This window comes from Hipposideros armiger, unplaced genomic scaffold, assembly GCF_001890085.2.
Source record: "Hipposideros armiger isolate ML-2016 unplaced genomic scaffold, ASM189008v1 scaffold_330, whole genome shotgun sequence".
Lineage (NCBI taxonomy): Eukaryota > Metazoa > Chordata > Mammalia > Chiroptera > Hipposideridae > Hipposideros > Hipposideros armiger.
The window spans coordinates 1,900,191-1,925,871 of record NW_017731680.1 but is presented as its reverse complement, the minus strand read 5'-3'; the positions used below and the strand labels follow the sequence as shown (position 1 = coordinate 1,925,871).

At 41.4% G+C, this 25,681-nt stretch overlaps 1 protein-coding gene across 6 annotated transcripts in view; it reads right to left on the bottom strand.

The window, feature by feature from the left end:
* Positions 1-25,681, bottom strand: part of NFRKB (nuclear factor related to kappaB binding protein) — a 36,995-nt gene that overhangs the window by 8,746 nt on the left and 2,568 nt on the right. For 4 of the 6 annotated variants that reach the window (XM_019660796.1, XM_019660802.1, XM_019660797.1 and 1 more), the window contains exons 3-20: positions 23,788-23,989; positions 15,725-15,852; positions 14,769-14,943; positions 14,088-14,225; positions 13,413-13,486; positions 12,486-12,570; positions 11,930-12,110; positions 11,565-11,673; positions 11,210-11,336; positions 10,891-10,956; positions 3,831-3,910; positions 3,677-3,723; positions 2,649-2,709; positions 2,063-2,237; positions 1,216-1,322; positions 670-793; positions 396-475; positions 15-235 (exon numbers count right to left, since the gene is read on the bottom strand). In XM_019660796.1, the coding sequence (XP_019516341.1) occupies positions 15-235; positions 396-475; positions 670-793; positions 1,216-1,322; positions 2,063-2,237; positions 2,649-2,709; positions 3,677-3,723; positions 3,831-3,910; positions 10,891-10,956; positions 11,210-11,336; positions 11,565-11,673; positions 11,930-12,110; positions 12,486-12,570; positions 13,413-13,486; positions 14,088-14,225; positions 14,769-14,943; positions 15,725-15,852; positions 23,788-23,989 (2,180 nt within the window). The remainder of the gene's footprint in view (positions 1-14; positions 236-395; positions 476-669; positions 794-1,215; positions 1,323-2,062; positions 2,238-2,648; positions 2,710-3,676; positions 3,724-3,830; positions 3,911-10,890; positions 10,957-11,209; positions 11,337-11,564; positions 11,674-11,929; positions 12,111-12,485; positions 12,571-13,412; positions 13,487-14,087; positions 14,226-14,768; positions 14,944-15,724; positions 15,853-23,787; positions 23,990-25,681) is intronic. The other 2 variants (XM_019660801.1, XM_019660799.1) reach the window with 2 other exon arrangements.

Genomic DNA, 25,681 nt, shown 5'->3' with positions numbered 1-25,681 from the left:
ATAGAAGAGCTTACCCTGAGCTAGATTTAGCTGGCTCTGAGATAGTAGTGGGACCGCTTTTGTTGACTGCTGACACAGGTGAAGGGGAGATGGGCGTGGCAGGCAAAGCAGGAGTGGTGGGGGTCACAGGAGTGACGGGGGTGGGTGGCATGCTGGAGTCACTGAGGCTCATCTGGCTTTGCTCAGAAGGGCCACTGCTGAGGACCTTCATTGAACTCTCCTTGCTACTGGACTTCTATAAGCAGAAGATAAAGAGAAATCCATGTGCAGATTTATGGAAGGCCCACCAAAGGAAGGCAAGGCCCCTATGGCTCCTGACGCACTGAGCTAAGGGAAGGCCTAGCTGCTGCCACCCCCCAAACCACTAAGCCGCATGCTCTCAGGAGATCACTTACCACCTTGGATGGGGGCTTGGGTTTTTGCTGAAGGGCTTTTCTGGCTTTAGCTGCAGCTGCTTGTGCTTGGTGAATCCGCTCTGCAAACAAGAGTGGTAAGATTCAGCAACAGTAAGGGTGGTTTTATTAAGAGCCAAGGCCTTGCTGGTGGGCTAAGTCCTGCCTTTACAATCCTGTCCTGCCTGAATGCCAATGAAAAGCATCATGTAATTGGGGCAGAAAGTCAGAAGCGTCCTTAGTCTAGGGGGACACACTGCCCAGAGGCCTCACACACCAAACTCTTCCTCGCTCCGGTCACGATGCAGGTAGATCCACAGCTTTCGTCCAATGTCATATTTCACACACGGGTCTTTTTCATAATGTAGCCGATCCAGTGCACCACTGACTACCGTATTCACCTAAGAACCAGAACAAAGGGGGAAAAGGGCAAGTCAGACTTGGACACTGGAGAAAAATGACTGGGTGTTAAGTCACAGCTGATAAACAGATCGTATCTCAGTTTGGTGGCGCCAATAACTCACTCTGTATCACTTGGCAAGACAGGAAACACTAAGATTCCTGAGAGACTGAGTTGCTGTCACCTAAAGGAGATGGTGAACTAAGACCTTTAGGAGAAGCTGAAGGAAAGGTTAGAGTCAAATTTGTGCTTCACTGACAGCAAGAGTCTTAGGTTATCACTGTTCGCATTTCTTGACATACCCTTCCTTCCTCTTCTTCATTTAGTTTTTTAAAAATTTGCGTTATTATATTTCACATTTCCTTGTAACTTTTCTTAAATCCTTTCTGGAAAAAAACAAAAATAATCTCTTCTCCATCCTACCTGAGTGCTGGTGACATCTGGTGCAAGAAACTGGGAGTCCTTAAGCAATTCACAGATCTCGGCGCGAGTGCCTTCTCCGTTAGGCAGCCGGGCTGCAGCATCGCGAACTGATGACATTAGAAAATGAAAGTCCAAGAGTCAAATGAGGCTTCTGCTGAGGAACACTCTTCCTCTCCTCGGTCTGGTAGGTGAAGTTCTGAGCTTGTTTCTCTGCCTTAATCAGAGTCAGAATTGGGTGGACACTGCCCTCTAGGGGCAGTTTCCTACACACCCCTCACACTTAGCTAAGAATGAAAGTCCATGCACAGTATCTTAGAATTATTATAAACAAAGGTAACAAACCATGTATGTGTTGGCAGTGCTGTGATGTTGTAAGAGAAATCAGGTATTTTCATATCACATCACAGCTGTTGCATACAACTCAAAATATCATTTCCACTCATCACTATTTGGAAACTACAGAACTTATAAGACCTACTGCTAGATCTTGTCATTTAATATAATAAAAACACATACATTTCGCACAAATTTGTTTTAATACTTTGATAACTATTTCAGTATGATCTGTTTCTTTTGTAGCTCTATACATTTTATTTTATGCATTTAATTTAAAACATAATTCTGAGACTGCCAAAGAGATTCATGACACAAAACTTTAGGGAAGAAACATTCATTCCTGATACATTCATCTCTGGGGGGTAGAATTCCCCTGGGGGGGCGAGTGGGTGTAGAATTCCCCCTTCCCAAACTCCCAAGCTTTCTAAAGCTATACCTGACCCTCGAAGCTTTCCTGTGGGATGGGGTGTTGAAGGGAGCACAGCTGATTAGAAAAAAAAAGTGAACATACCAAGAGACAGGATGGTGACATAGGCAGGCCGGTCAGAGCGCAGCAGGGAGTGCTCCCGAGCCTTGTTGAGTGAGGTCTCCTTATCAAACACGCCCTTCACGGGCCCCACTACTGACTCAAAGCCATGCATGCGAAAGGTGAACGCCTTATGGGGTTGGCTGTATCTGTAACGCTCCTACCAAGAGAAAAGGCACGTAGCTTGTAAGTCAGAACTAGTGGTTTCTCTCTAGAGCTCCCATACAATAAGGGATCAACCTGAGAGATTAAACCAGAAGAAAACAGGTTATTCCATGAGGGATATTGAGCCAAATACAGTGGGGAAAGGATGGTCCCCAAAGCCCTCGTCACTAGCAAAAGAATAAAGAGGTAAATATAAATGTATTTTGCTGTCTAGAAGAAAAGGTCATCAAGACATTTCTCATCCCCTTTCTTCAGACCATTTCTGTCCCTAATAAATAATCCCAACCGACAGAACATCTAAGGTTAAAGGTGTGAATTTCCTCTAAGAATCTGGACTCAACAAGAGCCTCTCTCTGCGTGACCTCATAGATGCAGAGATTTACACTGGGTTCTAGCTATTTCTTACCTGCTCCTGAAAAACTCGTTTCTCCTCCCCCGTGCTGGGCCGCACCACATAGTCAGTTCTTCTGGAACATAAAGGATTTTGTGGACTCTTAAAAAAAAGCTGAACTCATAAACACAAGGAGTAGAATGGTAGTGACCAGGGGCTGGTAGATGGGGGAAGTAGGGAGATGCTGGTCAAAAGGTACAAACTTCCATTTATAAGATGATTAAGGTCTGGGGAGCTAATGTACAGCAGAGTGACTACAGTTAACAACATTGTCTTATATACTTGAAAATTGCTAAGAGAGATCTTACATGTTCTTACTACACACAAAAAAAACTGGTAATCACTGTGAGGGGTTAGCTGATGGCTAACCTTACTGTGGTAAACACTTCACAATATACGCATGTATCAAATCAACACAATGTTATACATCAATTCTGTCTGAACAAAGCCGGGGGTGGGGTGGGTGAGGGAAGAATCATACCAGACTAGAAACAGTCACATTAGACAATGTGATATAAAGAACTCAGGACTAGAGGTCAAGAGATCTAAACTCTAGCCTGGGTCCTGTCACTAACTTTCAGCACGCCACTTGACCTCATGCCTCAATTTCTTTATAGGTAAAACCAGGAAGATGGATGAGATAGATCTTTCTCAAATGGGAAATGAAGGAGGGAAATTCAGGGAAAAAAGTATGCCCACCTACAAGGGAGAGTACCTGCCCCTCAGAGACTACTATGCAATCCCCTCCCCCAACAGACTCTTCTCCTCAGGGGGCCACTCTTACAGATGGTGGGGTGTTGCCTTCCTCAGATATGCTGAGGCAGGTAAGAATCAGTGGACCTCTAGGATCTCTAAAGTCCATTACAATTCTAACATACTAAGAAATGTTAGAAAAACTAGAAAGCTCCCTTCTTCTCACCATGACACCATTTCGATAAATAAACCCTTTCCTTATTAAAAAAAAAAAAAGTTTAGAAAAATCATGGCAGTACTTAAATTATAGTTTCATAGGATACCACCCACCATTATAGTATTATACTCACACCCGAGGAACAGGTGTTGTGGCATCTGAACTGTCTTCATTTTCTTGCTGGGAAAAAAGAAAACATTAACAGGTAAATGGACTAAAGAATTCTGGCTAATTTAAGGGTTCTGGGAACCCCATAAGAAAGATCTGATATTTCTTAGAAACGATACCTTACAGAAGGCCTGGTCTTTGGTTTCTAGCCACAGCTGGAAGAGTGCAGCTAATTCCTTTTCATTATCTTGGGACTGGCCTATTAGAAGAATTAAAAGGCAAATAATAATAAAACAATCTAAGGTATTACTCAGAATCCTCCTTTCTCCTTACTTGCTGTATCTGTGCCAGAGAGAACCTCTCAGGACCCACGGTCATGGTCCTCGCACACACTATCCCCTCAGCCTGTACTGCCCTCCCATCACTGTCTGCCTTGGACCACTACTCTTGGATGGCCCCTGATTAAATCACTCATTCAACAGGTATGTTTTGAGTAGCCACTGTGGGTCAGGTGCTGCACGCCAGGCTAGGGTTATTCGTGAATTCAGTCTCTTCCCTCATGGAGTTCACAGTCAAGTGAGGAAACAGCACATATTAAATAAAATCTCAAAGTGGTAGGTGTCACGAAGCAAATTATGAAAGCTTAACCTAGAGAAGTCTAATCCTTGGGGGTCAAAAAAGGCTCCTTCTGGCTAGTGGGGAGCAAAGGCCTTCTATGCACGGCACAGCCAATGAGAAGGCCCTGAGGCTGGGAAAAAGCATGACTCCACTTGACCTGCCTAGAAAGAGATAAGCACTTTGCCTGTGTGCCCACCTCCCTTATCACTTTGTTCCGACTCCTACTGTAGCACTTATCTCATGATGGTACCTCTCTCTCCTGCCCAGACTAGAAGCCACAGAGACCAACGTCACCCAGGTCTGCCTGGGTGAAGAAGGCGCCCTCAGGGCCTACCCTTCTCAAAGGTTGCTGAGGTGACCTCACCACATCTCTCACGTGTTTTCACTAGTCAATGTACAATAATACCAACATCCCAGTGAGCTCTGAACTGTCCTACCCTGAGACAACTACTCTTACTCCCATTCTGCCTTTTAGAAATGCTACTTCATAATCAGTAAATTCTCCTGCAGCCTAATCCTCTTCTCACATAGCCCTTCCACTGCCTCATGGTATGCTGGCTATTCTCTCACAGCCATGTCCCTCAGAGTTGAGTTCCTCCCCCAACCCCATAACTGACGCAAGACTATTCCTCTCCAGCTCTTCTAGAAAATCAAAATGAAACAAAAGCCTGGTCCCTCAGGCTCCTACCATCCACCTTACCCACGCTGTCCCCTGCTCCTCGCAGGCACTGCCTAGTCACTCCTCACAGAGCGCTGGCCCACCTGGCTCCTCACCAGTCCACTTCCCGCCATCGTGCTGGGGAACTGCCCATCCGTATGGCTGGTCCATTCATTATCCTAACCCCAGTTCTGTGACCTCTGTCACCTCCTCCCTCTAACTCCACCCCAGCCACTCGCTCCCACAATCACAACCAGACTTTGTCATTGCCTAACACTGCTTCATCTTCAAAATGCCTAATCCACGGCCTAGCCCTTGCCTAACCCTGGCTCCAAATATGAATCACCTGAGAACTTCTAAAATACCAAGACTCAGGCTCCACCCAAACAATGAATCAGACCTCTGCGGGTAAGGCCTGGGTGTCAGTATTTTTGAAAACTTCCCCAACTAATTGCAATACATAGCCAGAGTTGAGAACCTTTATACTAATCCATACATTCTGCCCCTGACCACAATCACCTAGTCTTCCTTGCTTGCTTAACTACTCCCACCAAAACATTACTTGGACTCAACAGAGCTGCTAGTCCACTTCCCGAGTCCCACTAGCCCCCTTCCTTCACACTTCCCTCCTTACTCAGTTCAGAGCCTATGGCCATCATTTCAGTAATGGCCTTACCATTACAAGAATACCTAACACCTCTGCTCTCTTAGCTGCATCATTCCAATGTAGCAAAACTCAAATTTTAAACTATCTATATTCTCCATGCTTCAGCTCAGACAGCTGAGGGCTGCCAGAGATATACGAAACAGTAAAGAATGCCACTATAAATGAATGACAAGCAGCCTCCACTGGCCCCAACACCACCCAGCAATCTAATGTTGTCTCTGGTCAAGCTAGTTTTCCCGTACTCCATGGTAACTGTTTCCCACTCTTCTCAAACCTCCTTCTCACTCACAACAGACAACCTCACCTCTCACCTTCTACTTTAACAGAAAAGCCATCAGACCAAACGCCCTCAAATTTTCCACAACAAAACCTGCAAGCCTACTGCTGTATATTCATTATTTCCTCCTATTTTAAGACACGTACTGCCTTCTGCCATTCAAAGCAAAGCTCTTCTCCTCATCTCAGAAATTTATATGTTAAATTTCCTCTTCTCTCCTGTATTTTCAACTTCCTTCTTCTTCACTGTACCCTTTCCATCAACACTTAGACTCAAAGTTTCTCTCATTTAAAAAAATACCTCTTGACCGTAGTAAGTTCCCCTTACTCTCCTTCCCTCTCCTGCTACACCTCTAGAAAGAATTATTTGGATTGTCAAAACAGTAATAATGGAGCCACTTTAAAATGGAGCCAGCGCTGCCAGGCCAGAGGAACTGCCTTGCAGGTCTTTATGCCTCAAACCTTTGGAATGTTCAAACAGGGCGAAATAACCTTTGGACTGGGCCTAAATATTGTGCCCAAAGAGCTGTTTGCAAAGATAACAATAAAGCAGTTACTATGGCTACTGGACTGATGACTACCAGAATGAAAATTAAAAACATTTTTTAAAATTAGCATTGTTACAGGGTCAAACATACGGTGATGGAAGGAGAACTGACTCTAGGTGAACACACAATGTGATATATAGATGATGTATTACAGAATTGTACACTTGAAACCTATGAAATTTTACTAACCATTGTCACCCCCAATAAATTAAAAAAAAAAAATTAGCATCACTATATTAGCTTATCTACATCAATAGGAACATCCTCTATTAATGTAATTGTTCCCCTTCCCTTTATCACAAATACCCATTGCCTTGTCTTCTAATTGGTGTATCATCTGGGCTTCTGCCTGAATCAGTGCTTCCAGTATAACTATTCTTTTTTAAAATCTCAAATAAATGCTTGTTGCGTCTCATTTTGAAAGGCCTTTTATTTTTAAGTTAACAAGGTTCACTGTCTCTTTAACCAGTGGTGTGCCAGTAAATGTCTGACTGGCTGCAGGAAAGGAAGCCCTGACTGGTAGCATTTGCACATTTCCATGGTGCACATTAAGGGTCAGCAAACTGGCCACCTGTTTTTGTAAACAAAGTTTTATGGGCACACAGCCATGTCCGTTCATTTACATATGGCTGCTTTGCACTATGATGGCAGGGCTGAGTAGTTTCAACAGAAAGCGTCTGGCCCACAAGCTTAAAATACTTACTACCCGGTCCTAGAACATTTGCCACCCCTGGCCTCAGTGTCCGACCATGGCTGACTTCAAGCTACCAGCCTGACAGTCGATAAGAGCTGCACAGTAAACTCTCATGAGTTGCTTTCAGCTTACCACTGTCCTTAACACTCATCATTCTGATACGGCATCACTCAGAAGAAATTCATCATTCGTTCTATATCCACAAATCCATACTCTTCATGTTACTAAACCTTTTAGTAACAATCAAGACTAATGACCGCTTCCCAATTCTTAACTCTCATTCCTCGGCTTCCAAGATTCAACTATCTCATGGTTTCTCCAAACTCTGTTGTCATTTCCTCTCCTATGCTCTCCCACTCAGCCCTCTCTGCTTCAGTTTCTCCAGGCTTAGTCCTAGGCCCTCTTTTCTCCTGGCTTAACACTTTCGCCCTATGTCTTTGGCTTTAAATACTGTATATATGCCAACAACTCTACCTCAACTCTCCAGTCTGGATTCTAAACCCCAATGTCCTACTGCCTATTCCATATCTCCACTCAAATGCCTCAAAGGCAGTTCAAATTCTGCATGTCCAAAACTAAACTCTTGATCTTCACCTTCATCAAGTTTGGACTGTCCTCCACGGCTGCCTACCTCAATAAATGGCACCTTGATCCACTGGATACAAATCTGGCAAAGTGATGCGTTACAACACTCTTCCTTCATTCCCATATCCAATTCATAACCAAGTCTTGTGGCTTTTACCACCTAAAACTTTCTGAAATTTATCCTTTCTCTCTGCCCAGGTCCAGATTATCATCATCTCTACACAGGCTTGTATGATCTTTCCGAACCAAATCTTCCCTGGCACCACGGACCAACACTGCTTCCTCCACCTGGAATGCCCTTCCCCTTCATCTGCCTCGCTCCTTCCTAACTATCATTCATAGTTCTGCTCACATGTTCCTTCCTCAGGAAGGCCCTCCCAGACTCTGCAGTAGGTGTAGACCAATGCATCATAATTTCCATCCTTTCTGGGACTTTTCCCTTACAGAATGTGAAGTCTGTTATTTCATTTGAATGACTATTTGTTCCCCAAACAAATTGTAAATGCCACAAGGGGAGTACGCTGTCTATAACCAGCAAATTATTGTATCTCCCAGCACCTAACACAGTGCCTGACACCTAGAAGCTGAATAAATGTTATAAAAATGGATGAGGGGCGGCCGGTTAGCTCAGTTGGTTAGAGTGCAGTGCTCATAACACCAGGGTTGCTGGTTCAATCCCCGCATGGGCCACTGAGCTGCGCCCTCCAAAACTAGATTGAAACAACTATTTGACTTGAAGCTGATGGGTACTGGAAAAACACACTGTTCCTCAATTGAAAAAAAAAGGATGAATCTACTGCTTTCAGAACCTTCTCTCCATGTATCTCTGCACAGACCACTCAAGAGAGTAAAGAAAAAGGTTTGTGAAATTTCAACAGGAAATCAACACTCAATTTTCCTCTTGTCACCAGCACCAGGAGACAGTCAACAAGTTACATGTTACTACAACTTACACAGTAAGTGGAACTTTATAAGCTTAAGACAAAACTAAGGATCCTGTTTCTCAGAAATATCTGTTCCTTATTCAGAGCTGTTCAACATCTTGCACATTATCCTCAGTAGCAAAGCCCATTTTTACAAAAGAAACTATATTACTACAAATTGATCTAAAACCATAGGTACGGTTAATATAAATGTTTATTCTATTGTAAAATACTCCTGAAGATTTAAATTTAGCCTGTACCAGAATGCACCGCAATACAAGGGCTATTCCACCTCAGCTTCGGTGAGCCAAAATCCAACGGGGGGAGCGAAGGAGGGTGAAATTCAGACAGTGAGTACCAAAGGGGTCTTGAAGGAGTCTTTAACTGAGCAAAATAAGATTTAATACTGCCGTTTTCAAACTTCTGCTGGGCTACTGGGTTGTCGGAAAAGTCATGACGTATTTTGTCTACTATGTTTTCCAAAGGTCATTTATTTATATAAAGAACAAAGCTCAATCAATGATATATTGCCTGTTTTGTTCGAAAACCTTTTGCCATCTTTCAGTGAGCTTCATAACTCCTCGTTCATAGAAGGACCTATCTTTATTTGCGAAAAACTGAACAAGGTGCTGATTTACAGCCTCATCTGAATTGAACGTTATACCACGCAAGGAGTTTTGAAGACAGTGAAACAAGTGGGAGTCTTGATGGCGCAAGGTCAGGCAAGTATGGTGGGTGTGGCAACACATCCCATCCAAGCTCCAATAATTTTTGACGGGTGATCAAACTTGTGTGTGGTCTTGCGTTGTTGCGATGGAACACAACTCCTTTATAATTAACAAGCTCTGGATGTTTCTGGATTCGTTCAAATGGTCTAATTGCTGACAGTACACATTCGAATTGATTGTTTGGTTCCTTGGTAGGACCTCAAAAAACACATCTTCAAAATCCCACCACACTTGAGAGCATAACCTTCCTCTGATGAATGTCTGCTTCCTGTGTCATTTGAGGCAAATCATCACATCATAACCAAGATGGTTTGTGTGTCACATTGTTGTAAACAATCCACTTCTCATCACCAGTTATCGGTCGCTTCAAAAAAGGATTGTTTTCCTTATGTTTAATGAGCATATTGCAGATGTTTATATGCATTGATAAATGAACTTCTTTGAGTTCAAATGTCGAGCTTGCTTACATATCCCAGCTTCTTCAGGTGGTCGTAAACCCTTGAATGTTGGATGTTCAGTTTCTGCAATCTCTCGTGTCGTGTAACGTGGATTTGACTTGATCAATGCCTTTATTTTGTCGTCATCAACCTCAGTGGGCCTCCCTGACCGAGGAGCATCATTGAGATCAAAATCACCAGCACAGAATTTCGTGAACCATGGTTGACACTGACATTCTTGTAGCGCATTGTCACCGTAAACTTTATGCAACTTTTCACAAGCTTGACACGCGTTTTTCCCTTTATGGAAGGTAAAACAGTAAAATATGGCAAAAATGTAGTTTGGTCTTCCATCTTCAACTTGTAAAATCTCCAAAACTCAATCAAATCGCTCATTTTTTTTTTTAAAGATTTTTTTTCATTGGGGAATTGGGGAATGGGAACAGTGCTGGGGAATTGGGGGAAGGGGAACAGACAAGTTGTTGTCGTTTTGTTCTTCAGTCTAGTTGTGGAGGACGTTGCCTCACTGGCCCAAGTTGGCACCATCATTGTGCTCTTCCCGGGCGAGGCAGATCAGTCACCGGCTTCTGCACGGCCGCTCACAGCGGCTGCTGGCCGCTCACGCTGGCTGCCAGCCACACATGGTAGCCCATGGCAACCCACTGCAGCAGGGGACTGCAGCCTATGCCATCACTGGCGACTCACGGCAGCCCAGCTCCAGGTTGAGCTGTTGTTCAGCATCTTAGCTGTAGAGGGCAGTGTCACTGGCCCTCATATGTGGGATCCAAACCAGGGCCCTCTGGTGTCCCAAGCCAGCTCTTAACCAATGCGCCACTCAGCCGGCCCCATATTTATTTATTTATTTATTTATTTTTTTTTTAGAATGAAGCTAGGACTGTCAGCTGTCAAATGACATAGCAATAACACAGATGCAAATGACGCTAGTACTTCCAAAAATGAATTAGTGCCATCTGCTGCAAACATGCGTCATGACTTTTCCGACAACCCAATATTTATACTACTGAATGGAAGGCAAAAGAAGCTTAGGGGAGGAAATGAGAGAATGAAAACCTAGTCTTATGGAAAGGTAATATGAATTACTTACCAAGCAATTTCCACTGCTGGGTTTTCTCTTTGAATTCAACAAATGGAGAGAAACTGGAAGGTATAGCTGCAAGAAATGGATTACATAAATAAGCTACACAGGTCAGAGAGTGCTAAACTCACAATAACTAACATCCCTAAACATTGAGATAACTTCTGAATGTTTTGTAGTGTATCAGGAACAGCAAAGACCTCCAAGGAATGCATGGCACTATACAAAGCCAGAATGGTCTTAACCAGTAAAGCTGCAGGTCACTATAAGAATTAATTAGTGTAAGGGGGAAAAAACATACTGACCCTACAAAAAAAAAAGACCTTACCACGGCTTTCTCCAGCAAGATACTGCAGGGCTGGTAACACCAACTCTGCCCAGTTGGGAGCTGCAGAGAACCAGCTGTTGAGGGAGCTGGCTGGAGATGACTGCCAATCCAAAACCCGCTCCTCTAGCTGCAGAAAAGGAAGGGGAGAACCAAGTTAGATTTCTGTGCTACAACAGCAATTCCACAAATGTGCAGAGAAGCAAGGGTATGTCTGTCCAAGTCTGCCCAAGCCACAAAGCAAGGTAGCTACAGGGCTTTGGGAAGGACCCAGAGTTCTGCTCTCAAGCTATAGACCATTAAAGGTTTCTACAATGTGAAAACTTTGATATACACCTGACTTTTCCAAATCTCTTACCACAGGAAGGCTAGACTGCCCCTCCAGCAGCAAGATCTCTAATAGAAGGGAGAAGAAGCTGGAAGATATTTCATTGATTCCAAGGCAAGGCTTGAGGTCTTCAAGAGGCCTAATAAGGAAAGAACACATGTTAAGAACAAAAAAGACCAAGAACATATCCCTAGATTGGTTTTGGCCCTCCAAGCCTCCAGGCAGTCATAAAGAAAGTTCAATAAAGGGCCACACTACACACCTTCCCTAACAAGACCCCCAGGACTCAGGCCTTACAGGCTCCACACAAACCAGATCACACCAAGCACCAGTGCTGGGCACAGCCCTCAGCTACACTTTTCACCCTTGAGCAATAATCCCTGTTGTTCACTTACTCCTCCTTGATAGCAGGTACTGCCAGTGGAGATGAAGCCTGCGACAGAGGTGGGATCCCTTCAGTGCTGCTTAAGGGCTCAGCTAAATCCTCTGTCTCTGATTTGATCATTTTTATTTTCTTCTTCTTCTTTTCCTCTTTTTCCTTAACTTTTTTTTTAAGGACAGCCAAGTCATATAGGGCTGGGAAGAGAAAGCAACACAAGTCAGAAACTGCATTTTCTATACCAGGAAGTGAGGAGTCTTACCTGCATATTATTTTCCTAAGGCCCATCAGTAAAAGAAAAAAAGTCTCAAAAATAAGGAATTTTGTTTTGTTTTGTTTTTACCAAAACCAGTGATTTACAAATTAATTTTAATACTTATTAAGGAGCCAATGGTTTTGTTGTTCTGATTTTATATTCATTTTCTACCTATAAATCCATTAAAGGCAATAACAATAAAAGGTCATCAGCCAGAAGAAAGCTGTGATTTCATTTATTTTTGCAACATGTAGACAAGCTCATGTAATTTAACAACATAGTAAGATGATGGCTACCTACAGAGGATGTCATTTACCTGCTAGAGAGCCTTTCCTGCCAGCATTTACTCGAGTCATGATGTCATTCAGAGTCAGGTCTCCTATCAAAAGGTCTGGGTGATCCTAGATGCGATATTCAGAAATTTATTATGGAAAACCAAAAACGCAGCAAAAACTGGAGGCTTTGTCAATTTACCTAACAGATAATTACATGTTACATGCACTTGAGGAAATGATGTTGAATTAAAAATATAGAGATAAAAACTGCTCTTCATAATGGGGCACAGGAGAAACCAGTTCCAACCTTTCTATTGTATGGCATTTATTTTATAAAGCTCTTTCGCATTCCTTATTTTAGGTGCTCTTCAAACAGTTTTAAGAATCATTCTATTCTACTATCTAAAAATGGGATTCAGAGAAGTTAAAAGATTTGCCCAATATCATAGTAAGTGGAAAAGATAGAAAGAAGTCAGTTCTGACTTCCAGTGTGGGGTTCTCCCCACCTCACCACTCTGCCTTAGACGGACTGCCTTTTCTCCCTCCACTTTACTCACTGGCTTGGCTGCACTAGCATTACCTTGCTTCAGTGGAGCGGAATAACAGAAATGATAAAAGTGGGAAGAGCACAGGATCTGACTACTGGCTCTGCCACTTACTAGCTATATGGCCGAGGACAAGCTCCTTAACCTCTCGGAGCACTGGTAAAATGGGTATGATGCTTCATATACCAGTCTTATTATAAAGATTAAATCAGACACTGTATTAAGCATGCCTTATAAAGTCAAAGCATGTGTCTTCTCACATCTTTGGTGTTAACTAGCCTCTCTGGTTGCTCTTACCCTCTAACAATGATAAAGAAAAAGCAGAAATGAGGTAGTGGCTACCTGTATCTTCCTTACAATACCAATCCAGATTTATTAGACTGAAACCGCTAATGACCGCGCATGCCCCGCCCCCAATCTTACTGGTTGATGTTTCCGCTTCTCATGGTGCTTCTTTAACATTATCTTCAGGTCACTGTCCCCCAGTTCTATTTTATCTGAGAGGAAATGAACCAAACCACATGGACTAGGTCATTCACTAACACAATGCTGAAATTTAAATCTTTCTGGTCACTTGTGATATTTGAGAATAAGATATTTCTCGGAGTTTCCCTTCTGACTCCTATGTACAAGTACCAACTATCTTGAAACAGTCACAGAATCAACTCTTCAGTTTTCATATACAATGGTCAATAATAATAACCTCAGTTATTTAGCTGCTCCTAAAACACATTAAAGGTTCTTAACATTCTTCTTTGATTCCTATTAAAACCTCTTCTCTAATTTCATACACGTTTTAAAACACTGCTATGGCTCTGGATACCCCTTTTTTCTATTATTGAACTGCCCTTAGTATTACTATTTTAAGATTCTGCTTTAGCCCAGAATACCAGCTGAAAAATTTCAAAACAAAGAATGGAAGGAAGACCTACCTATTTGTAAAAAAAGTGGAAGTGTACAAAGTCTTCTCCAAATCTCATAATTCCTTGCTTTGTTTTCCTGGCAGGTAAGAATCTAGTACCCACCTCCCTCTAAGGGAGTTCTCAGATCCACATCCAGATTTCCCAGAATGTCCACAGCCATTGGCTCAGTTCTCACCTGCAGTTTTCATATCCGTGGTTGAAAGCGTGGGCACCACCCTCAGGGGCACCGCAGGGCTAGGAGAACGCGCTGGAGAGCTCGGAAGCCATGAGCTGAGATCTTCAAAAGAAAATTTTTCTTGTAAATCCAACGTGGCTGTGGACTCCAATAGGGGAGATTGGGTAAGTGGCCATTTAGGTTCAACAAGGGTAAGCCAACAACATGAGGCCGGGGTTCCACCATTCCTTTCTGACCCTTCCCCAGACGAACTGGAGCACACTTAGGTCATATAAACGGCTCTTCCAGGAAGAGAGACTTCAACAGAGTGATGGGGTCGCATTGCAGCAGGCCAACAGTCACTACTACTCGCCTGTAAGGGGAAAAGTAGTTCTCTCAAGTGGCACAATAGGACCAGACAGGCCTACTGTGGAGAGCCCTGCCATGCAGGGATACATCTCATCTAAATTCATGACGCTTAAGCATCAAGTGTAAAAAAGGTACGTAGTCATGCCCCACCTAACAGGAATGTCTCTGTGCCCAAAGGCTGAGTCCCACTACCCACCTCCCACCCCGCCCCAGACATACAACTGGGATGGCTTCTTGACTGGGGAGGTAAATGGCTACCACTGGCTCCAACCAAACAACAGCTGTTGGTGTAATTACAACACCTCAGCTACCCAAGTGCCCAAGGACACTCACCCTCTTCATCAGATGACAGCGCTGTGTCACCACACTCCTCTTTCACTTCCCTCAAGACCTTTAAGTAGCGCTGCTGGGTCCGCCATTCCCGCTCCTCAGGGGTGCGGGATGGTGAAGGGCGCTTCTGCCGGAAGTGAAGGGCGGGGCCACTCCGCCGGGCCATCTCCAGTAGGTCCTAGGAAAAGATCAGGTGGGGGTACATTTCATCATCCAAAGCTTGTTCTGGTACATTCTCTGTCTACACTTTCTTCTCTTCATTGTTTAACAAGTGCAATTCCCTTCCTACAGATCACAAAGATACACATATATGAATGTCAAAATAAAAAGGGCCTATATTGATTACATGGCAAAAATTCTAAATCTAAATGCTGAACTGCTCCATCGAGAATGCTTATTATACAAGACACCCAAATATTTCCATACTGAAGCTTAAACCACTTAGAGCCAGAAAAACTTTGCCTCAAAGAATTACCAGGCTGGTCTGGCCCCAGGGACCACTAAGCTTGGTGAGCTACATGTCCGTCAAAGCATTCGAGGCCCACACACTCTCACACATCAATTCCTGAGCAACCTGGTTCACTTAATAAGCCATAATAGATCTGAAAGCCACTTGTTTATATTGGTAAATACTGAAGCTACAATATTTCATCAGTTTTAAGAAGTACCTTTTTTTTCATGTTTTAATATCTCTGAAATCAGAGTACATCTTAAAACTGATCATAAGAAGTAATGATATATTGGGCTGTCGAAAAAGTCATGACGTATTTTTCTACATTTTTCGTTGCAAAAATGCATTATGAGTTTTCTAACAACCCAATAGCTTCATTTTTTCATGGCTTAATTGTATTATTTTTTTCTTAGTGGTGTTTTTTGTATTTTGTACCTGAAACACTTAAGGTCATGAAATCTGTGAGTTCACTGCCCACATTTTATATCCAGTTACCAGCATCACTTACACTCCGGGAAGCCAGAATCTGCTTTAGTAGCCGATGGAAATACTGCTGCTCAGAGTTGAGGTATCGCTTGTACTGTGACTTGAAGCATAGCTGCCGATACTTGACCACCTCAGGGTTAAAGTATCCATCTGAAAAGAACAGAGGTACAACTATATACATATCAGCTAACAGATATTTAATGTGTGCTTAAAATGTGGTAAACTTTATTAAACTGGAATACAGTATGGGGGGGGGGGATAACCTATGCTTATGTGGATCCTACAGTCCAGTGAGAAAGAGAGAAAATAAACAGATAAACAGGCTGATAATATTCACCTCTCTTAAGTACTATAAGGAAATTAACTTGAAAGAATTGTAGAGTAAGGAAAGTTACAACAGGAAAGGGATCATTAATGAATGATACATAAAATGAGGGCTGATTAAAGCAGTTGTGGCAAAAATATTAACAACTGATAAATATAGGTGAAAGATACATCGATGTTTGTTGTATTGTTTTTCAACTTTTCTATATGCTTACAAATTTCCAAAATTAAAAGCCTAGAGGAAAATAAAGTAAATGGGAATTTTAAAAATAAGAAGTAAAATGGGGCAAAAGCAGAGGAACAGTATTTACTGAAGTAGGCCCTGAAGCAAGAAAGAACTTGGTGTGTTTTAAAACTTGAAGAAAAGTCTGATGACTAAAGCAGTAGATCGCAGGGAGTAGGTTGTAGCAAAGAAGTGACATGAAATGACCTGGGAAGGTAGGCAGAGATCAAACCACACAGAAACTTTTAGGTCATGGCATGGAGTTTCGATTTTACCCTAAGTGCAATGGAAATAATTTGAAGGGTTTAAAGCAGGAGAATGACATGGCTGGGAGCAAAAGATAAAGAAAAAAAACTGCTGCAGCAACCTAGGTGAGAGACGATGGTGGCGTGGTCCGACCATTTCCCTCCATATTCAATAAAAGCCAAGGCCCTAAAGATAGCCTACAAGTGCCTTCATGACCTGGCCCCATCTCCCGCCAGTTTCCCTTTTGCTTACTCTACCCCATTCCCATGGGCCTCCATGCTGTTTCCCAAACAGGCCACTTACTCTACTTTCTCAAGGCCTCTGTCTTTAAAGCTCTCTCTGCCTGCAATGCTTCCTACTAACACCCAATATTTTCATGGCTTGCTCTTCCTACCTTTGTTGAGTTTCCATTCAAACGTCACCTCAACAGAGAAGACTTCTCCAAAAATCTTATGCAAAACAGCTACTCCCCAGCTAGTCCCATTATCCTTTCTTATTCTTCGTAGTGCTTAATACCAACAAATATTTGCTTATTTATCATCTGTTTTTCCCTATTAGAATGTAAGATCATTACTGTATCTCCAGAACCTTAAAGAATGTCTGGCACATATTAGCTGATGAGTAAATAGTGGTTCAATACATGGAACTAAAGAGACTTGATATAGATTTTTGAGGGAGAAAGATTAGACTTGCTGATAGTTTGGATGCTGTGGCAGGAAGGGAGCAATGAAGAGGTCAAGTGAGCATGGTACCTAGATCACGGGACATGAGCAATTGGTACTATCACCTGTAATAAGAAGGTTTAAAAGAGGTCCATTTTGGACATACTAGATTTTAGAAGGTAGGCTATGATGAGAAAGAGTGAGGGAAAAATGGAGAAGCTAATCTCTGAAAGCTAAAATAAGGGGTCAAAGCACAAGATGTTTCTTTTTTCCCCAACTACCCTAATAGTATCCATAGTAACTAATAACAGCAAACACTTAGAATAGTACCTGACACACAATTGCCACTATATAAGGGCCTTGCATATAGTAACTCATTTAATCTGCATAACAACACTATAAAGTAGGTACTACTAAATCCTCATTCTACAGATGAAGAAATTGGTAAGTTAAATTACTTGCCAAGGTCACACATCTAATAAAAGGAGAAATCAGGTTTGAATTCAGGTAGGCCAGCTCCAGAGGCCAAACTCTTAACCACCATGTTACGCTGCCTGTTATAGGGAAATAGGAAATTTGACCTTTAAGAAATGAGCCAACACTTTAATACAACTGATGCTGTTTGATGTATAGAAACTGGGCTAATATTCTACTTCTTTGCCTCTACTTCTTTGAAGTTATGTTCCTTCATTCTTTAGCTTCCACAACTTTTTGATAGCCATTAAAACACTAGACCTCTGTTAAAATAGTATTTGGAGTATACTGAGTTAAAGAAAATATTATTTAAATTATTATTATTAAATACATTATTAAAATTAATCTAACTGCTTTTACTATTCTTAATGTGACTATTTTAAAATTGAACTTGTGGTTCACGTGACATTTCTATTGGCCAACACTGGGCTACAGAGCAGTGAAAAAAGGAGAGAGTAGCCCCAGACAAAGTTGGGTAAGTGGGCAGGGGCCAAGTCACATAAAGCCCCATAGGCTATGAATTTTATTCTAAGTGAAGGCAACTGGGAAATATTCTGAGAAGTGAAGTTTTAAGAAGCTCGCTCAGGTAGCCATGTGGAGGTGACTGCAGCAGCAGCCCTGGCAAGTCACTGGTGACGGGACAGTGAGTGAATGCAGCAAATGTAGAGAACCTGAACGACTGGAACAGACAGGAACAATGAGTGCAAGAGGGGTTGGCAAAGAAATGGGGAGAGGGGGTGTCAAAGACATAGGAGGAAATCCAGGACAGGGAAGAATCAGTGATGCAAAGGAGCAAGTGTCAAGACGGAGGAAGTGGGTCAAGGCATCAAACGATGCAAAAGGATCAACAAGAGAACTAAAAAGCATCTACTCGTTTGGAAATTACATGATCACTGGAGAGACATGAAGCAGGAAGAAAATGATTATTGGAACAACTGGTGAAATATAATGATATGGACTACATACTAGATAACAATATGTCAATGTTAAGCTTCACATTTAAACACAGAACTAAATACAGAAAACTTCTGTATTTTCTATATTTTTGAATTTGATCCTTTGTGGTTATGTAACAGAATGTTTTTGTTCTTCAGAGGTTAATGCTGAAAAATGTAGGGGGGCTATGCCTGCAACACTCTCAAATGGTTCAGCAAAAGTAATGATGATAATAATAAGTACAGTAAGGATAAGGAAATGTAGCAAAAAATTAATAGTTGGTGAACGTGGTGAAGACTATATAGGTGTCTGTTATAAATTCTTGTAACTTTTTTGTAGGTGTTAAATTTAAAATTTAAAACAGTTGAAGGGGAAAGAAAAAGGTCACTGCTGGCATTAGCAAGAGCGGTCCTATGGGGTAGTAAGGGAAGAGCTACAAGGAGACGGGCAGAATAACTGAAAGAGACACCTACAGATGCCTTTCCAGAAGTTTGGAGATAAAGGAAAATGATAGAGGACAATAAAGGGGACAGATGGCTAAGGACTTCTTCTCGTATGAGACTCCTGAACACATCTATAGGCTGAAAAAGAGCAAGTGGAGTGAATACGCAAGTAGAGTGAATACATGGGACAGAGAATTGTTAACTGAGGAAACAAGGTCCCAGAGGAGGTAAAAGACAAAGGGATCAAGAGCAGAGGTTAATCTTAAGCAGAAGAAAAAGTCCTTCTTCCTCTGAGACAAGTAAAGTAGGTCAGAATGGAAATTAATTCATTAAGCGGGTCAAGGCTAGAAGCGGGAAGCTGGAGTTTATGACAAATGATCCTTTCCTTTATGAAATAGGAGGCAAGGGAGTTTGATTAAGCATTTGGAATGAAAGGAAATGATAAATGTTTAAAACAGAATCAGGAAAGAACCAAAGGTAAAAGAATGCCAAAAAGCCAAGACAGTTCACATCTGAAACTAATATACGTCGACTACAGTTGGAAACAACTTTTCACAATTAAAAAAAAAAGGCAATGATAACTAAGACTGAAAACCCTAATAACCATAGTAATGCAGTTGTCTTCAGCAACACTGGAACTGAAATATGACACTGGAGAGAGTGAACTATGGCAGAAATTCTGGCCTTGACACTCCTTGTTTGTATCTTTACCACACTATCATATTGTTTTGGGGGGAAACATGCCAGCAAAATAGACAGTGGTAACATTACATGAGGTCCTTGACATAACCCCTCTAAAACCAAGCAGGCTCTATCAAACAGTTTATTCCCACATAAGACCCCAGGCACTTCAGTGAAATAAACCTTGTGGGATCCAACCACAAGGGGGAAGTCCTCTTTAAACTATATAATACCCCACCAAAGGAGAGAATAACCTTAAACCCTTAAGATAATGAGAGGTTTGAAATGATAAGCCTGTTCCCGCCACACTTTTACAGCTGTCAAGTTGTCCAGTTTAACAAAACTCAACAAGATACACTGTCCTTTCAGGGCCTCCTGCCAAAACAAAGTCACTCCAGAAAGAGGGAGGGGAGAAAGCTTACTCTGCTCCTCTCTATAGGACAGAGCGAAAACTGTGACTTAAGAGTAGCCCCAAACCATTTTGCAATCCCCAATGTAACAAATGATTCAGGCAAGGATCATCAATGGGTGCTAAAACCACTGAGGAAAACAAAGGCTTTTGGGAAACAAGATTATCACCCAAAGTATCACCCCACAGATCGCTTCTTAATTAAGAAAAAAAGGTACCCTTACAATCTAGTAGGTCTGGCAGACACCACTTAACCAAGGGATAAAATGTAGCATTACTAACAATGAAAAAACTGACATCATTTGCCTCCTGAGGTGATGGTGGGAAAGAAAAATAACATTTCCCATATAGTATTCTTGGCAAAAAATGTTTAACCCAAATCTAATCACGAGAAAACAAGATGGCAATTCCCCAGAAAACAGAATGTTTTCCAATTCAAGTGTCCTAGACTCTCCAAAAATGTCACTGTTTTGGGGGCCGGCTGAGTGGTGTGTTGGTTAGGAGTTGGCTTGGGACGCCAGCTCTGAGCAGCAGGGCCCCACATAGGCCAGTGACACTGTGCCCTCTACAGCTAAGATGGTGAACAACAGCTTAACCTGGAGCTGGGCTGCCGTGAGTCACCCACCGGTGAAGGTGTAGGCTGCAGTGAGGCTGCAGTGGGCTGCCATAAGCTACCGTGAGCTGCCGTAGGCTGCAATGGGGCTGGCCAGCAGCAGGCATGAGCTTTTGTGAGCTGCCATGAGCCACCCGCCATCCAATGACCAGTGAGCAACCGCCTCACCTGGAAAGAGCGCAATGGTAATACCAACATGGGCCAGTGAAGTGGCGTCCTCCACAACTAGACTGCAGAACAGAAGGACAGCAACTTGTCTGTTCCCCTTCCCTGATTCCCCAACGCTGTTCCCCTCCTGCAATTCCCCAATAAAATCTTAAAAAAAAAAAAGTCCCTGTTTTTAAGACAAGGTGTGGGCAAAAGGCAGAAAGCCCTAGATTCAGGAAGCTAAGAGACATGAGATACAAACACAATGCGTGAACCTTGAATTGGTCCTGGATCTAAGAGGTAACTATAAAGGACATTTGGGAACTGAGAAAATTTGCATATGGGATATTCTATACTATTTACTAAATGTAAAATTTCCTGGGTGTGAGAATAGGACTGTGATTATGTGGGAGAATGTCCTTGTTAAGAGATACATACAGGCTGCTCATGGATAGGAAGAATTAACACCGTTAAAATGTCCACACTAGGGCCAGCCGAGTGGCTCAGTTGGTTAAGAGCTCGCTCAAGAATGCAAGCTCTGAGCAACAGCGATTCGAGTCCCACCCAAGCTGAGCTGCCGCTGAGCTGCCAACAGGTGGCAGGGTGGCTCAACTAAAAAAAAAAAAAGAAAAAAGAAAAAACAAAAACAAATGTCCACACTACCCAAAGCAATTTATAGATTCAATACAATCCCTATCAAAACACCAATGGCATTTTTCACAGAACTAAAACAAATAATCTTAAAATTTATATGGAACCACAAAAGACTCCGAATAGCCACAGCAATCAAGAAAAAAGAACAAAATTGGAGGTATCACACTACCTGGTATAAACTATTGGGTTGTCGGAAAAGTCATGATGTATTTTTTTCTGTTTTTCATTGAAAAAAATGCGTCATGACTTTTCCGACAACCCCGTATACTATAAGGTTATAGTAATCAAAACAGCATGGTACTGGCACAAAAACATACACATAGATCAATAGAACGTATAGAGCCCAGGAACACCCACACATACATGGTCATTTAGTCTATGACAAATGACAGTCAAGACAGTATATTTAATAAATGGTATTGAGAAAATGGGACTAATACATGCAAAAAAAATGAAACTGGACCGCCTTCTTATACCATATACAAGAATAAACTCAAAATGGATTAAAGACTTAAATGTAAGACCCCCCCCAAACCATAAATCTCCTAGAAGAAAATATAAGCAGTAAACTCTCTGACACTGACTTTAGTGATATTTATTCTGATCTATCTCCTCAGTCAAGGGAAATAAAAAAAAAATAAACAAATGGGACTACAGCAAACTAAAAAGTTTTCCACAGCAAAGAAAACCATCAACAAAACGAAAAGACAACCTACTGAATATTCGCCAGTAATACATCTGATACTGGGTCAACATCCAAAATTTATAAAGAACTCATACAACTCAACACCAAAAAAAACCAAAACAACCCAATTAACAAATAGGCAGTGGACCTGAATAGACATTTCTCCAAAAAGGACATACACATGGCCAACAGACATATGAAAAGATGCTCAATGTCACTAATCATCAGAGAAATGCAAATTAAAACCACAATGAGATATTGCCTCACGCCTGTCAGAATGGCTATCATCAACTAATCAACAAACAAGTGTTGGCGAGAATATGGAGAAAAGGGAGCCCTCTTACACTGTTGGTGGAATTCCAAGCTGGTGCAACCACTGTGGAAAATGGTTTGTAGGTCCCTCAAAATTTAAAAATAGAACTACCTTATGACCCAGCCATTCCACTTCTGGGTATTTACCTGATGAAGTCCAAAACACTAATTTGAAAAGATAAGTTCACTGCAGTATTATTTACAATAGCCAAGATATGGAAGCAACCCAAGTGCCTGTCAACAGAACAGGATGAAGAAATTGCAATACGATGGAATATTAATTGGCAATAAAAAAGAATGAAATCTTAACATTTGTGACAACATGGAAGGAACTAGAGAGTATTATGCTAAGTGAAGTAAGTCAGGCTGAGAAAGACAAATACCAGATGATCTCACTTACATGTGGAAACTAAAGAACAAAATAAACAAACAAAACAGAAACAGACTCATAGATACAGAGAACAAGCTGACGGTTGCCAAAGGAAAGGGGGGTTGGGGAGCTGGGTGAAAAAGGTGAAGGAACTAAGAAATACAAATTAGTAGTTACAAAATATTCATGGGGATGTAAAGTATAGCATAGATGATATAGTCAGTAATGTTGCAACAATTATGTGTAGTGCCAGGTAGGTACTGGACTAATTGAGGGGATCACTGCATAAATTATATAAATGTCCAACCACTATGCTGTGCACCTGAAACTAATATAAAATAATATTGAATGTCAATTGTAACTGAAAAAAATAATTTAAAAAAAATTATGACTCCAAATGTACCTGAAAATTTGAAGCTAGCATGAAAGTTCTCTCAACCAAAAAAAGAGCGAGTGATACATACATCCTGAAGCGCTTGGTGGTCCAGTGTCATATTTTCTGCAGAAAACTGTGTGAGTGTGTGTATGTGTGTATCATGAGATACATACATGTGGTAAAGCAAATGATAAGCTGTTTTTAAAAATTTTTTAAGGACTAGTCATAAAAGGTTCCTCTAGGATGCTAGTAATGTTTTATTTCTTGATCTGGGTGGTGGTTATACACAGTTGAGTTCATATTATAAGAAATCAATGAGCAATACATTTATAATTTATATGTTTCCTATGTAAGTTAAAAAATGTCATTATTAACAATGTTTAAAGCAATAAAGTGTTGCACAAAACCCCTCTCTACTGAGTCAGTATCTACATACAAATAAATAGACTAAAACAAAGAAAGTAGTATCCACCTACGAGGATGTGTTCCCACCTTCCGCCCCCTCAAATAAAGAATGCTGGGCTACACACCTCGGAAAAGCTTCTGGGCAATGTGCAGGGGGTTTCCAAAGCGGAAGTTCTCCCCACTGAACAGGGCCAGGATGAGCTGATTTTGCTGCTCAATACTGTCTTCAGGAAAGTGAGGCAGAAACTGCTGCAGGTGTTCCCGTTGAGAGTCACTCAATACTTCTTCCCATGTTGAGAGGCTGACCACATCAAAGAATATCTCGGGCTAGAAGAATTAGGAAAAGCAGAAAACAAGTAAACAGGACAAAATAGATTTTTAAGTTTTTTGTGTGAGTGGTAAAATATCCATGACATAAAATTTACCATTTTACCCATTTTTAAGTGTACAGTCCAGTAGCACTAAGTACATTCACATTTTTGTGCAAGGCAACCATCCCTACCATCCAAGTTTTCAAGTTTTTTTAAACAAACTAAAATTCCACTGATGTTTACTCAATTCTCAAAACGTAGAGATTAGTAAAGACTACATATAAACCAGTCTTATACCCAACAGTAAATATAATCCAGAGGAAAATCATCTCAGTAGAGAGAATCCTATTTGGAAATTATTTCTGCCAACACAGAATGATGGCAGACACCAAGTTCAGCTTAAAATGAGTGGCAGGAAAAAGTTACCATGGGAGGAGAGACTCTGAGGAGATGAGGTCACCTGCTAACTGCAAGAAATAGCAGGATGGAGTTCATTTTCAACTCAACAATTATATACTGGTTATCTTCTATGTGCTAAGTATTAAAACAGACTAGTATGAACATATTTTACTTATATATGTATATATATGTGTGTATATATGCATATATGAGAGTGTGTGTGTGTGTGTGTGTGTGTGTGTGTATAGTCTGGAGGGGGGAACAATTAAATAAGCCATTACAGTGTACTTTAAGAAGTTTATCTATAAGCAGATAGGAGAAACACACATACCAGACTTAAGGTTTCAGAGAATGCTAACCAGAGGAAGTGACATTTAAGATAGTAAGGGATACGGTATGGAAAAAAGATGTTGAGGCAAGAAAGTTAAAAATCCACAGAACAAAGGGTTCAGGCAATGTGTGGCTAGCACAAGGACAGGGAGGGAGAGGGTAAGCAGCAGACAATAGAGAGAGGGGCAAGGGACCTATAAACATGTTAAGTGCTTGTGACTGTATCCTAAGGACAATGGAGAGCCACCAAAGGGGTTTAGGCAGGAGATAATCGAGATATCCAGCCATCTACACGGTGTCTCTGCATGCGTGTACCGAAGCACCTCAGGCTCAGTGTCCAACATCTTCTCCTGCAAACCTATTTTTGCTCACCACTTTAATCCTAGAATCTCAGTGTCTGGCATAAAGTAGGTACTTAATAAAACAAGTGTTCACTGACTAAATGAATGACATAAGATTTATCTGAAAGAGGGTGCTAAGAAAACATGGATGGGAAAGATATATGCCACCAAAAGGGAATAAGATAAGGTGGTGGCTTTAATTTTATCTACTGTGTTTAAAAAATCTGAACTAAATATGACTAAATGAAATTATTTCCTAAACCTTGATGATGCACAGATGAATGTTTGCTTTATGATACTCTACACCTGTCTATATGTTTGAAATATGGCCAAATAAGCAAGATAAATAAACAGATGTTTTAGCATACCTAGTGCCTTATACATAATAAATGGCAGTCACCTTAATAATACTGATGATTACACAGCCTGACTGTGAAAGTGGTCAAAAGCATGCTGACATGCTATCTGAGGGCATGTACTATTAATTTACTAGAGGCTTACCTCATGGACACAGGTATTATGTTTGAGTTTTGTTTATGATTCATAACATGGATAACCATTTTAATGTCAACATATACATAATTCTGCTCTTAAAATATAAAACTTCCTGATAATTGCTGAAAATTATCTTGTTAAAA